Genomic DNA, 13,236 nt, shown 5'->3' with positions numbered 1-13,236 from the left:
GGCGAGAGAGAGCCGGCGGCTCGAGGTAGCGGCGAGAGAGAGCCAGCGGGCCTGCTGCGACTGCGAGAGAGGGGGTCGCGTTAACCATCGCTGTCAGACTGTGCCTCGGCATCTGCACATAGAAATATAATAAATTATTATACTATTTTATAGATTTTTTTAGTATTTTAATATATATATACTTACAGCCTTGACAGATTGGGCACAAGTTGGCCAGGAAGAGTACGAACACTCTTTCTAAACAATCGATGCAATAAAGATGCGGTACATCCCTGTACCGCATCGTCACGTGCCTGTGCGTTAGTGTAGTTGCTGCGAATCTTTCCCTGTTTCTCATGAAACAGGGAATGCAGATTTTCACTGACCCTCCTGGTGAGACGTATGCTGTTATAACGCATACCCATGTATCTTCGTCGAGGGATGCAACTGCTTGTACATCTAACGTACGCGAGTGGCACGACTCCCGAACAGCAGTTTTCGCTTTCGTACCCATCGTCATGCAAATCTTCTTCCTCCTCTTCTTCTTCTGCTTCTTCTTGCTCAACAATGGGTATGACATCACCCTCCATTTCTTCTATATCATCTAACAAGGGGAGTGCACGACGTGCCCCTCACCGATTCAAACGAGGATTTTTTTATGTATAGTACCTAATTAGAAACAAGTTCTGTTAAAGCGAGAGAACGCGCTTCTCAAGCATTCGTCTGAAAAAAAATGTTGAAGATTTGCCAGCACTTCTTAAGACGTTGCAAAGAAGCATTATCGAAGCGCCCCGGTGGCTTAGTTGGTAGCGTTCTTCTTTTGTAACTGCGAGATCGCTGGATCGAATCTCGCCGTGTGAAACTATTTGTTTTCTTTTATTTTTGTATAATTTATTTTTTTTGTTTTTAGGAACATTTTATAACATTTGTAAGTCTGAACTAGTTCAGATTAACGCGCCAGTTCCGCCGGTACAGCAGGGGGAACGCGGACGATAGAAGGAGAATCAACCAGAGATCAAGGGACAACGTGGTAATAGAGAAATTACAACCGAGAGCATAATAGATAAAAGCGGTCCACGGGATTCGACTGGAAGAACTGATAATTCTGAGATCGGGTACATGTTGTTGATTCAGGTAACAATTGAATCAGGTAAAAATTGTAAAAGCTTGATGGACATGATGTATACAGAGGGTAATACATAACCTCACTTTAATAAATTACAGTATTAACTAGCATCAACAAGCTGCACTCCAATTGATTATCCCAGATTAGCCACCGAGAACCGGGAACTGACTTACAAATCAACAACACGAACATGACAAAAGCAATATTTTACTTTTGTTTGGAAGGAAAGGATTCAAAAACCTCAATTGTAAAGGTTAAAACGATCCAACTAGAAACAGAAGAAATACTTTATCAATTCCCAGACGAGTTTCAACTGAGGGAACATCATCACGAACTGTTTGCTACCAACATTGTAAAAAATGTAATCAAAAGCCTAAAATCAAGAGGACAATTCAGAAGAATAAAATTATCGTTAACGGGCGGTTTGGAAAAAAAATACCTGGACGACGAGGGAAATGTTTGCTATGGTGAGTTATATCTGGATGAAATTCAGACTGATAATGTCCTAGCCCCTCCCATACCCGCACCCCTCCAACAAAAATCGATCCATTCAAAGGCGAAAGACATGGTGTTAGCAAAATTCACAGGAAAAAATCAAGATGCCAAAACCTTTATGAAATTATTTAAACAAGAAAGTGAACGCCTGCAAATAGAAGAGGAAAGATTCCCGGAAACAATTAAAGTATTTTTAGAGGGTCCAGCGTTAGAATGGTACCTTGCCATATTGAAAACGGAAAGTCTAGGCCATCCCTGGGAACTATGGGAAAATTCCTTTTTGGAAACCTTTTCTGGACGGAGTTGGTCAGAAATAAATTACGCATACACATTCAAACACATGAATGGCCCCTTGTTAGATTATCCTCTAAAAAAGAGAAACCTGCTTATAGATGCTGACACAGATCTAACGGAAAATAGCCAAATAAATTTCATAGTATTAGGACTCCCACCACAAGTAAGGTCGCGTGTGAATAAAAAAGAAATAAATTCCATAGATAAATTAATGTCCACTATAAGACAATTAGAACACTTAAATATAAGCAAAGAGAGGAATCAAAGTGGGATCAATATAAGAAATAAAAACGGAACTGAGAGATTGATAAAAAAACCGTGCCCTCATTGCATAGAAAAAGGCTTCCCAAACAGATACCACCCAATACAAGATTGTAGGTTGAAGAATTACGAAGCGAAGGGAAAATACAAAAACGAGCAAATCAAGATAATAAATAATGCGGAAATACAGAACAGTGTGTCCCTATCAGAAGAGGCAAAAAACGAGTAACCACCCCACTCATAAAACTACAGATCCTAGCTGCTGGCAAACCATCAATGGGTTTATACGATTCAGGAGCTAATGTATCATTAGTAAATCAGGACCTTATTCATAGATTAGGCCTAGGTAAGAATATAAGTGGGGTGAAGACAATCAAAACTGTATCTGGAACGACAAAAACACTGGGATCGATAATTATTCCCCTGAAAATTTTTGATATAACAAAAAAATGTTTTTTGTTTGTAGTAAAAAATAATGCGTTTGCAGATGATATTCTACTTGGTTTAGATATTATAAAAAAATTCAGATTATGCCAAGACGAAAATTTAAAAATTTCCCAAAAACAGAAAACAGAAGGAACATTAAATGAAGAAATAAAAATAAATAGTACGACAAAAGAAGAGAGCAAGAGACCAATAAATCTGGAGGAAATGCTGCAGGAACACAAAGACATCTTTGCTGAAAATAAATTCGATACAGGTAGAGTTAAGGACTTTGAGGCTACAATAAAACTAACCCAAAACAAATATATTGCAAAAAAAACCGTATAAATGTGCATTACAAGATAAACAGGAAATAGAGGAGCAAGTAAGATGTTTATCAAAAGCGGGTCTCATAGAACAATCAACGAGCCCGTTTGCCGCCCCAGTGACTCTTGTATTTAAGAGAGAGGAAGGAAAGAAATCACGATTATGCATCGATTACCGCGAATTAAATAAAATAGTAATACCAGAAAGCCAACCCTTTCCGATAATCGACGATTTAATGCTGTTGGTGCGGGATTGCACGCTGTTCACAAAATTGGACATAAATTCGGCGTTTTGGGCGATACCAATCAGGAAAAAAGACAGGGAAAAAACAGCATTCACCACACACAATGGGCACTGGCAATGGTCATGCCTCCCCTTCGGGCTGAAATCATCCCCGGCGATTTTTCAAAGGATTTTAAGCGGCATACTGTTCAAACACGGACTAAATAAGTTTACGATAAACTATATCGACGACATACTGATATTTTCGAAATCTATGGCGGAACACCTAAGGCATGTAAAGAAAACGCTGACAGCACTAAGAGAAGCGGGGTTTAAATTGAATTTACAGAAATGTGCATTTGCGAAAAACAAAGTAGTTTACTTAGGACATGAAATAGAGAACAATGAAATAAGACCAATGAAAGACAACCTTTTTGCGATAAGAAAATTTCCGACACCACAAAACCAAAAAAACATTAGACAATTTTTGGGAAAAATTAATTTCCATTTAAAATTTATACCAAATGCAACTAATAAATTAGAGCCGTTACACAATCTGTTGAGAAAAAATGTACCTTTCGAATGGTCACAAAAGTGTGAAAAGAGCTTCAAGGAAATTAAGGAATATTTATGCGCTGCCCCCATACTTGCAATTTTCGACCAAAACCGCCCGGTATACATTTTCACAGATGCATCCATAAAAGGAGTGGGAGCAATATTAAAACAACCACAAGAAGATGGTACAATAAAAGATGTATTTTATTTCTCAAAAAAGTTAACAGAACCACAAAGAAGAAAAAAAGCAATATTCATAGAATGTCTGGCAATCAAAGAGGCAATTCTATATTGGCAGTACCATCTGATAGGAAGAAAATTTATAATATTTTCGGATCATAAACCTCTTGAAAATCTCAATATAAAAAATAGCAACGACACAGAACTGAGAGCAATGTTAAATTACATATCTAACTTCGATTATGAAATTAAATATAACCCGGGTAAAGATAACACAGAAGCCGATAGTCTGTCACGTAACCCCGTCTTGGGAAATGACGACGATTGTGAATCGGCGATAAAGATAGTCAACTTCGCGACTTTAGAAGAGATAAAAGAAAATCAAAAGCGATTAAAGGATAAAAACGAAAATTGTATCACAGAAAAAGGGATTTATTACAAAATATTAAATAATAAAAAGAAAATATGGATAACAGAAGACTTAGGAAAGGACTTCATAAAGAAATTACATCAAAATAACCATATGGGAGTAAAACAACTTACATTGACGCTGACCCCAAGATACTACTTTAAAAATATGCATAAGTACATAAAAAATGTATGTCGAGCATGTGACACATGTGTGAAAAATAAAACCCGTTTTGGAAATTTTAAACAACCAATGTCGCAAATAGGGCCAGCAGAAAAACCATTCTAGATAATATCTTTGGACACAGTAGGAGGATTTGGAGGTAACAAATCACCAAAAAAATACCTACACCTGATTATTGACCACTTCACGAAATATGCGTTTGCCTTGACGTCAAAAACACAAACAGGAAAAGATTTCATAAAATTAGTCAAAAACATTACAAAGAAAAATAAAATAGAAATCCTCTTAACAGATCAATATTCCGGAATTAATTCGCAAGATTTCAAAAAATATTTAAAATCAGAAAACATAACATGGATATTCACAGCTGTAGAATGCCCATTCTCTAACGGACAAAACGAAAGAACGAACCAGACATTGGTAAACGCGATTCGCTGTAAAATTTATGAGAACAGACAACGTCCATGGAGCGTCATAGCGGAACAATGCATAGAAAATTATAATAATACAATCCACAGTACAACGAAATTTACACCAAGTTACCTTCTTAATGGAATAGATAAATCTTTTGAACCAACAGAGTTGAATGAAAACAACTTAGAAAATCTAGAGGAAAATAGAAAGATTGCATTTATAAATTCGAAAAAAATACACAAACAGAACAAAATTTACTATGATAAGAATACGAACCCAATTATATATAAAGAAGGAGACCTCGTATACATTCAGAGCAATAGTCGCTTAAATAGAAATAAATTAGATCCCATAAGAACAGGGCCTTTCAAGATAAAAAAGAAGATTTCGAACCTGTTATACATCATAGAAGCTGGATTCAAAAAGAGAGAGTCTAACATCTACCACGCAAGCAAAATGATTCCCTATATCCAATCCCCGTAGCCTACAGGTCCCACCCTCGGGGGGGGGGATGTAAGTCTGAACTAGTTCAGATTAACGCGCCAGTTCCGCCGGTACAGGAGGGGGAACGCGGACGATAGAAGGGGAATCAACCAGAGATCAAGGGACAACGTGGTAATAGAGAAATTACAACCGAGAGCATAATAGATAAAAGCGGTCCACGGGATTCGACTGGAAGAACTGATAATTCTGAGATCGGGTACATGTTGTTGATTCAGGTAACAATTGAATCAGGTAAAAATTGTAAAAGCTTGATGGACATGATGTATACAGAGGGTAATACATAACCTCACTTTAATAAATTACAGTATTAACTAGCATCAACAAGCTGCACTCCAATTGATTATCCCAGATTAGCCACCGAGAACCGGGAACTGACTTACACATTAATAAATATTTTTTTAATAATTGACATTTAAAAAATTTTTAACATTTTGTTCCATATATTAAAAAAAAATTCGATTGCTTTCTGTCAAAAATATAATATTAGGAAATGTTTAATATTATACGAGAAATATATCACTACTAATAAAATAAATTAGTAAACAATTATCAATAATAATGCGGATAATTTGGTAATATTTTTAATTATTTTTTATTGTACAATTATTAAAAATATTTTAAATTTTCTAGCTCTAGAAATAAAAATATTTCTTAAAAGTTTTATACGTTAGAGCTATATTTTTATTATTATGCTCGGTCTCGGATCACTTTTTGTATATCTGACCTGGAGCAACAATAGCTACAAGTTTCGACCATAAGGGATCAGCCGCTTTGTTGAAGTAAGAGAGGGCAGAATCGTACAGGAGAAGACAGGCAAAGCGTCGGTTTTTGAAATAGTCGACCGTTAGTTACGACAGTACAAGGAAGACGTTATAGACAGTGCCGTGAAAATTTCGAAGATGGAATCAACATCTGATTCTTCGATAAAAAGCGATGTTGAACAAAAAGAATCGCTTGCAGGAAGTAGTAAAGATGAAGAAGTTTTGTTAAACGAGGAATTTGCGAAACTCCAGCTGAAAGATTATTTTAAATTTACTTATTTATTTTATAGTAGTGATATATTTCTCGTATAATATTAAACATTTCCTAATATTATATTTTTGACAGAAAGCAATCGAATTTTTTTTTAATATATGGAACAAAATGTTAAAAATTTTTTAAATGTCAATTATTAAAAAAATATTTATTAATGTTATAAAATGTTCCTAAAAACAAAAAAAATAAATTATACAAAAATAAAAGAAAAAAAATAGTTTCACACGGCGAGATTCGATCCAGCGATCTCGCAGTTACAAAAGAAGAACACTACCAACTAAGCCACCGGGGCGCTTCGATAATGCTTCTTTGCAACGTCTTAAGAAGTGCTGGCAAATCTTCAACATTTTTTTTCAGACGAATGCTTGAGAAGCGCGTTCTCTCGCTTTAACAGAACTTGTTTCTAATTAGGTACTATACATAAAAAAATCCTCGTTTGAATCGGTGAGGGGCACGTCGTGCACTCCCTTTGTAAGATGATATTCACCTCCCTGTCGTACACAGGGTCGTACATCTCGGCGTCGCTCTCGCTGTCGCTGTCGGAGATCGTGATGACCTCCATCTCGTCATCAGAAACGTTGATCGCAATGTCTTTTTCCATTTTTTTTTTCAACACGCTGCAACCAACCACAGAGAGTCGCAGTTCGAGAGAAAATCCCAAGCCGAGGGAGGCGGTGATCCAGCAGCAGAGCGAGTTGACCGCCAAAACACAAATACTCTAATCACATGTTAATTTTAAGTATTAGGTTAAGCTATTAATTATAAACAGTTTATTTTCCTTTTGCGTCAGTAAAGATGATTGTTGAAGATTCGTTCTTCGGATCGAATCCTCGAGGACGATCGAATTTTCTAGAATGTTTTTTGTTAAATTCCTTAGTGTTTACGCCAAGGAAACACGTGAAACCAACGTGTACACTCGCCGCTAATTGGCGTGTGTACATCGCCTGATTTTCCGATGGTCCAATCGAGGACCCCGATCGGCTGCCGCCCTACGCGAGCTCCGAAATTCGCGCAGCCCTTGAGTCAGTCCTCGAGAGAGCGAGCGCCGAGAAACATAAGTCTAGGTACGCGACGAACTTGTAGAAAGTGAATAAACTAAATTAAACCGTTTCAAAACGCGTACAATTATTTGATCACGTTAACCCGGCATCCTACAACGTTAAATCTTATACATATAAAAATGGTCCTTCGAGCCGGAGTTTAAAAACCGATCGAGTGATAGTGAAATCGCGAAAAGAACGGGCTCCTTCGTTTCGTACCTTATTCGAACAATTGACAATTTCTGCCTCGTGTGCCTATATCGGGGCAGTAAATTTAAAAACGCAGTGATCCGCGGCAAGAGAAATACGCTAATTACGCGTTCTCGTTTAGAGTAGAAAAACTCCGTGTGCGGGAGTGAGACCGCGCTACAAGACAACAAGCCGTCGCGCGCGCTCCGAAACAGTCTATCTCTCTCTCTCTCTCTCGCGCTCTCTCCAAGACGTGAAGAGCGAGAGAGACGGTATCACGCCGCGCGCTCCGAGGCTCTCTCGCTCGCTCTCTCTCTCTCTAGCTGCGGCTCTCTCGGCCGCGCGCCTGCCGTCGCTCCGGCCTAAGCCGCGGCGCTCCGGCCACGTGACGGTCACGCGCCCTCACGTACCCGGTGTACATCGAATTCTGCATTTGAGTAGACAGAATTTCGACGTTGAAGTGTCACTTGCAGTGCAAGCGCCGCTATCACGCGCTTTGCAATCTTGCATTCGGACGGCAGTTAAACGCCGTTCGAGATTAGTGACTGCACGTGTACTCCGCTACTCGCGCTCAGTGACTCTCAACTCCGGCGCCGCTATCACGCGCCAGTGATTTTTAATTGAGTGCAGTGAACATACGCGAGTTATCCGCAAGCGCCGCAAGCACGCGCTTTGCGTTACGGTATTCGCAGTGACTCTCAATGATTAATCGTGACTCGTACTGATTAACAGTGACTCTCAGTGAACGTGCGCCGCTATCACGCGCACCGCACCGGTGAATCTTAACCAGTGCATTTTTCTCACTGACTTTTGACTCTCGCAGACCGAAGTGTAAACGACCGCGAACGCCGCTATCACGCGTACGCGTCGTGCATCTCTCTGTGACTCTCTCGATCATCTTGGTGATTTTCGACGTTTTTAAACATTTTAAAAGGTGCGCGACTCGCTATTTCGACGCCGCTATCACGCGTCCGCCGTCGTGCATCACTCTGTGCCTCTCTCGATTATCTTGTTGATTTTCGACGTTTCTAAACATTTAAAAAAGTGCGCGACTCGCTATTTCGACGCCGCTATCACGCGTCCGCGTCGTTCATATCTCTTGACTCTCTCGATCATCCCGGTGATTTTCGACGTTTCTAAGATTTAAAAAACCACGCGATTTGCAATTTCGACGCCGCTATCACGCGCCACGCAATCGCTTCGTGTGAGAAAGACAGCCGATAACGGCTTAATGAGACGGTGCGCTAGCTCGCGCTCGGACTCTCTCTCTCTCTCTCTCTCTCTCTCGCGCGTCAATCAGCGGGCGTTTCAAGTCCGCGCGCGCGCTTGAAGATTTCGCTTCAGTAGCGAATAATCGATAAACGATTCAACAATCCGGCATCGATAATCATGTCGACTGTCGTGAGTGACCTGCTCATCGAGCAGGGAGCTTGTATTGACGAGATCAAACGAGATCTCGTCAACTTCAAGAAGCTGGCCAAATCCAACGTGACACTCGCCAAGACGCGAAGTAGGCTTGCCAAGTTGGAGGAGCACTGGGCCGCCTGCCGCGGCCTTCATGTCAAACTGCTTCAAAAGACGACCACGGAGCAGCAAACGACCTTGCCGTATTTCACTCTGGAAGAGTTCCTGAGAGCTGAGGATGTCTACATCGACACGGCCGATCTGCTGCAAGATACGATAAGTCGATTATCTCCTAATACAATTCCGTTTACCGATCGTAGTTCCGATTCCTCCGTTCGCGAAACAAATAATCATTGCTTCCAATTGCCACGCATCGCGCTGCCAAAGTTTTCTGGGAAATTAACCGATTGGGAAAATTTCCGAAACATTTTCGAATCTCTTGTAGTAAGTAACGACGCTCTTTCAAATTCACAAAAATTTTATTACTTAAAAACGAGCGTAACGGGAGACGCTTCCTTGCTGATCAATAATTTAAAAATTTCCGATGCGAATTACAAATCTGCCTGGCAATTGTTAACCAATGAATACGACGATAAGCAAGCGTTAATCTATGCTCATTTACACGCGTTTATTAGCCTTCCGGTAATGAAAAGCGAGATTGTCAGCGATTTGCGAAAATTGCGCGACACAGTGTCTGCATCGTTAGCCGCGTTAAAAAATCTCGATCGTCCCGTAGAACAATGGGACGACATTCTTGTTTATACAATAACGCAAAAGTTTAGCGCGAGAACACGTACCGAATGGAATTTAAGGCGAATCAAACGAAATGAGCCTTTTTCTTATCAGGAGCTTAATGAGTTTTTAACTCTCCGTATACGCGGATTGTCGGACTTTGCCGATTCAAGCAAGGACTCCGGTTTTTCGAAAAATGATAAACCGCGTTTAACAGTAAACAACGTGACTGCCTTTAAATGTATTTGTTGCTCCGGTGAGCATCACGTTTCGAAATGCGAAGACTACGCGAAGAAATCAGCTTCACAGCGCTTTGCTCTCGCGCGCCAGCATAAACTCTGCTTTAACTGCTTAAAGTCCGGACATTTCCCGTCGAAATGCCCGAGCAAATATCGGTGCAGACAATGTCGTCGCTCGCATCACACATTGCTGCATTCAGCGGCAAATCAAAATGCCTCCGATAACTTGGCCAGTTCCGAGGCTACTATCTCCGAATCAGCGTCACAAGCCGCATCTAATGCGACTACTAATCAAACGGTCAATACGATTGCGGCCGTCCAGATAGTACCCCCCTCGCTTCAGGAACATCCAAATGTCCTTTTGGCGACCGCATGGGTCGACCTCCACACCGGGGAGGGTCGCTGCTTAAAGGTTCGCGCGTTGTTGGATCAAGGATCCACTTTTAGCTTTATATCAGAATCGCTCTCACAGGCGTTGCGCACTAAACGGCAACGAGCCGATTTACAAATTAAATGCTTCGGCGAAAAATACACGGGTACTGCGAAATCGCGCGTAAAACTACAGTTAACCCCGTGTGCTCAAGCCGATCCGAGCTTTCCTCTGACGGCTTACATTTTTCAACGCATTACTTCATACGCTGCCTCGCGGATTCAGCCCTTCGATGCGTGGCCTCATTTACAGGGTCTATCTTTGCTGACCTGATCCCCCATCAAAAATTTTAATTGTTTCGGGGGGTGCCCTTTCGGTCGCTTTTTGAAGCCGGGTGTCCGAAGGCCCTTTTAATGCCGGGAACCGCCCGGGGGCCGGGACTGGGGCCATAAAATTCAAATTATTAAAGCTTTGGAAAAAAAAAATTTTTTTTTTTTTTTTTTTTTCCCGAAGTTCTGGGAAGGGGAGACTCGGGCCTGTCCCCTAAGGGGAGGGGGAGGCAGGGTTTTTTAAAAAACCCCCAGCCCAGGGAGTATGCCTTTTTTCCCCCCCGGATGTTTGAAAAAAGGGGGGTTTTTACCCCCCTCCCTTTCCCCAAAAATGAAGGAAATTTCTTTTGGCCGTCCGGTTTTAGGAGCAACGCCCCAAGGGGAAGGGGAAAAGCCCTCGAGAGGGCCCGGGTTAACCCAAAACCCTTTTTGCCTATTTTTTTCTTGCGTGTTTTAAAGTTGTCAAAAAGGGTAAATTTTTAAAGCCTTTAGGCGGGAAAAGGGGGAAAAAAAGAATTTTTCGTGGGCAAGGAATTTGTTTGGGGCGCCAAAGCCGCCTTTTGGGCTCCGCAGCCAAAGAACAGGGTCTGGCCAGGGGGGCCCCAAGCTTTAAAGTAGGGGCCCCCCCGGGGGCCCCCAAGAGGGAGAAAGCCCAGAGAAACGCAAAAAAAGGGGAAAAGCGAGCCCCAGTGGGGGGATTTTGGGGGACTAGGGGCTTCATTTTCCCTTTCCAAAAAGGGGCCGGAAAAGGGGTTTTTAATACGAAAAAGGGTTTAAGTTTCCCTTTTTTTTGTTTTTTTTTTTTAAAAAAAAACCACCTTTTTTGGGAAAAAAAAGAAAAGGTTTTCCCTTTTTCCGGGAAAAAAAAGGGCCAAAAAGGAAACCTTTTTTAAAGGGCCCCACAAAAGGGGGCCGTCCGGGGAAAAAAAAAAATGGGGGGCCCCCCAGGGGAAATTTTTTTTTTCCCCCCCCGGGGGGGGGAAAAAAAACCCAAAAAAAAAAGAAAATTAGGTTTTGAAAAAAAATTGGGACCCCCCCGAAGTTTGGGATCGGGGGGGGGCACACCAAGGGGAAAAACAGAAAAAACCCCCCCGGTACCCCGGGTTCCCCCGCCTTTAATAACCCCGAAACAGGGTTCCGCGCTTTTAAAACCCCGGGGGACCGGGGGGCGTTTTTTTTGAAATGTTCCTTTCCCCCCGGGAATTTAAAATGGGGGGTCAAAGGGGTTGGGTAAAATGAGGTTGGAATAATACGCCTCCCAGGGAATCGTGGATTACCTTTTATCCATTCCAATTGGGAAAGGGGGCCAAAAATTCGCTTTTCTCCCCCCAAAAAAAGGGGCATAGTGGTAACGGTATCGAGGTCAAGGTCGGATTCCGTTTTTTGGGTCGTTCCCTTGCATTCCGGGGACTTTGCCTTTCCCCACTCGGTCACCCCCTTGGGTGGAAAAATTAAAAAAACCTAAACGCGGGTCGTTTTTGGCTGCCCGTGAAACCCTTACCCTCCATGTTTGGGGGGGGGCCCCCCGGTCCTTTTGGGGAGGGTTGGGAGCTCCCATAGGCCCCTCCGGGGGTCCTTTTCCGGGGCCCCCCGTTTATTTGGAAAAAAAAGAGGGGTCTGTCCCCAAAAATCCCCTTTGAAAGGAGAGTTGGGGGGGGGAACTTCGGTTTGGTTCTAAACTTCTTAAGGGCGGGGTCATAAAGAAAACGGACTACCGAGAGTTTAAATTTTTTTTGGGAAAAGGGCCCTTTTGTTTGGGGGGGTTGACGAACCCGTCCTTAGGCAAATTTATAACGAACAATTTCCGCTCTTTTTTCCCCAAAATCCCCCCAGGGGGAAAAAAGGGGATGGGGCCCCCAGGATCGGTCTTGGGGGGACAAAACCACATTAAAAATTGGGTTTGACCGTAAAAGGCTTTTTCAACAGGGGTTTTCCCGGGACCCCCTTTGGCGCCCTTTTTTTGGGGTTTTTTCGCCCCCATTTAAATTTTATTGTCGGAAAAGGGCCCCGGGAAAAAAATCCCTTTTTTTCTGAAGGGGGATCCCTCTTTGGGGAAAAAAAGGGTTTTTTCACCTAAAATTTTTTCCAAAGGTTTCCCCTAATGTTGCGGGGAACCACAAATTTAGGAGCAACCCGAAAAAAACCCTCCCCTTTGGGTTTTTGGAAACCCTCCCCCGCGATAACGGCCAAATTCCCCCGCGTCCATTTCGGGGCCCCGGGAGCTCAAAGGGCCCAAAAAATGGGGGGCCCGGGGTTTCCCCCCCCAACTTTTTGGGGGGAACCGCCGTCTGAAAATAGAGGTGCTTTTTTGCGGCCTCCTCCGTTAGTGGCGAGGGTTTTTGGGCCGGGGGGCCCCCCCCCACTTTTAGGGGCGGCCCCTCTACCTCGGGGAAGGGCGTTCGCCCCCCCTTCCCCAGGAAATGGCCCCGGGGAAAATTTTTGGGGGGCACGGAATTTTTCACGAAAAAGCGAAAAAAGGGGTTTCCCCCCAGCTTAAATTAAAAGGGTTTTTTGAAAAGCCTTTCT

The 13,236-nt window shown here is 42.4% G+C and overlaps 1 protein-coding gene across 1 annotated transcript; it reads left to right on the top strand.

Annotated features, from left to right (window-relative positions):
* The first annotated feature begins 9,025 nt into the window (after positions 1-9,025).
* Positions 9,026-10,714, top strand: LOC146721642 (uncharacterized). Its single transcript, XM_085486477.1, has one exon. The coding sequence runs from the start codon at positions 9,026-9,028 to the stop codon at positions 10,712-10,714; it is 1,689 nt and encodes a 562-aa protein (XP_085342603.1).
* The last annotated feature ends 2,522 nt before the right edge of the window (positions 10,715-13,236 follow it).

Source organism: Nylanderia fulva, unplaced genomic scaffold, assembly GCF_048542155.1.
Source record: "Nylanderia fulva isolate GAGA-0341 unplaced genomic scaffold, ASM4854215v1 Scaffold438, whole genome shotgun sequence".
In the NCBI taxonomy this organism is placed as follows: Eukaryota; Metazoa; Arthropoda; class Insecta; order Hymenoptera; family Formicidae; genus Nylanderia; species Nylanderia fulva.
Note: the sequence above shows the minus strand (reverse complement) of the source record. Positions and strands in the feature narration are given on the sequence as shown.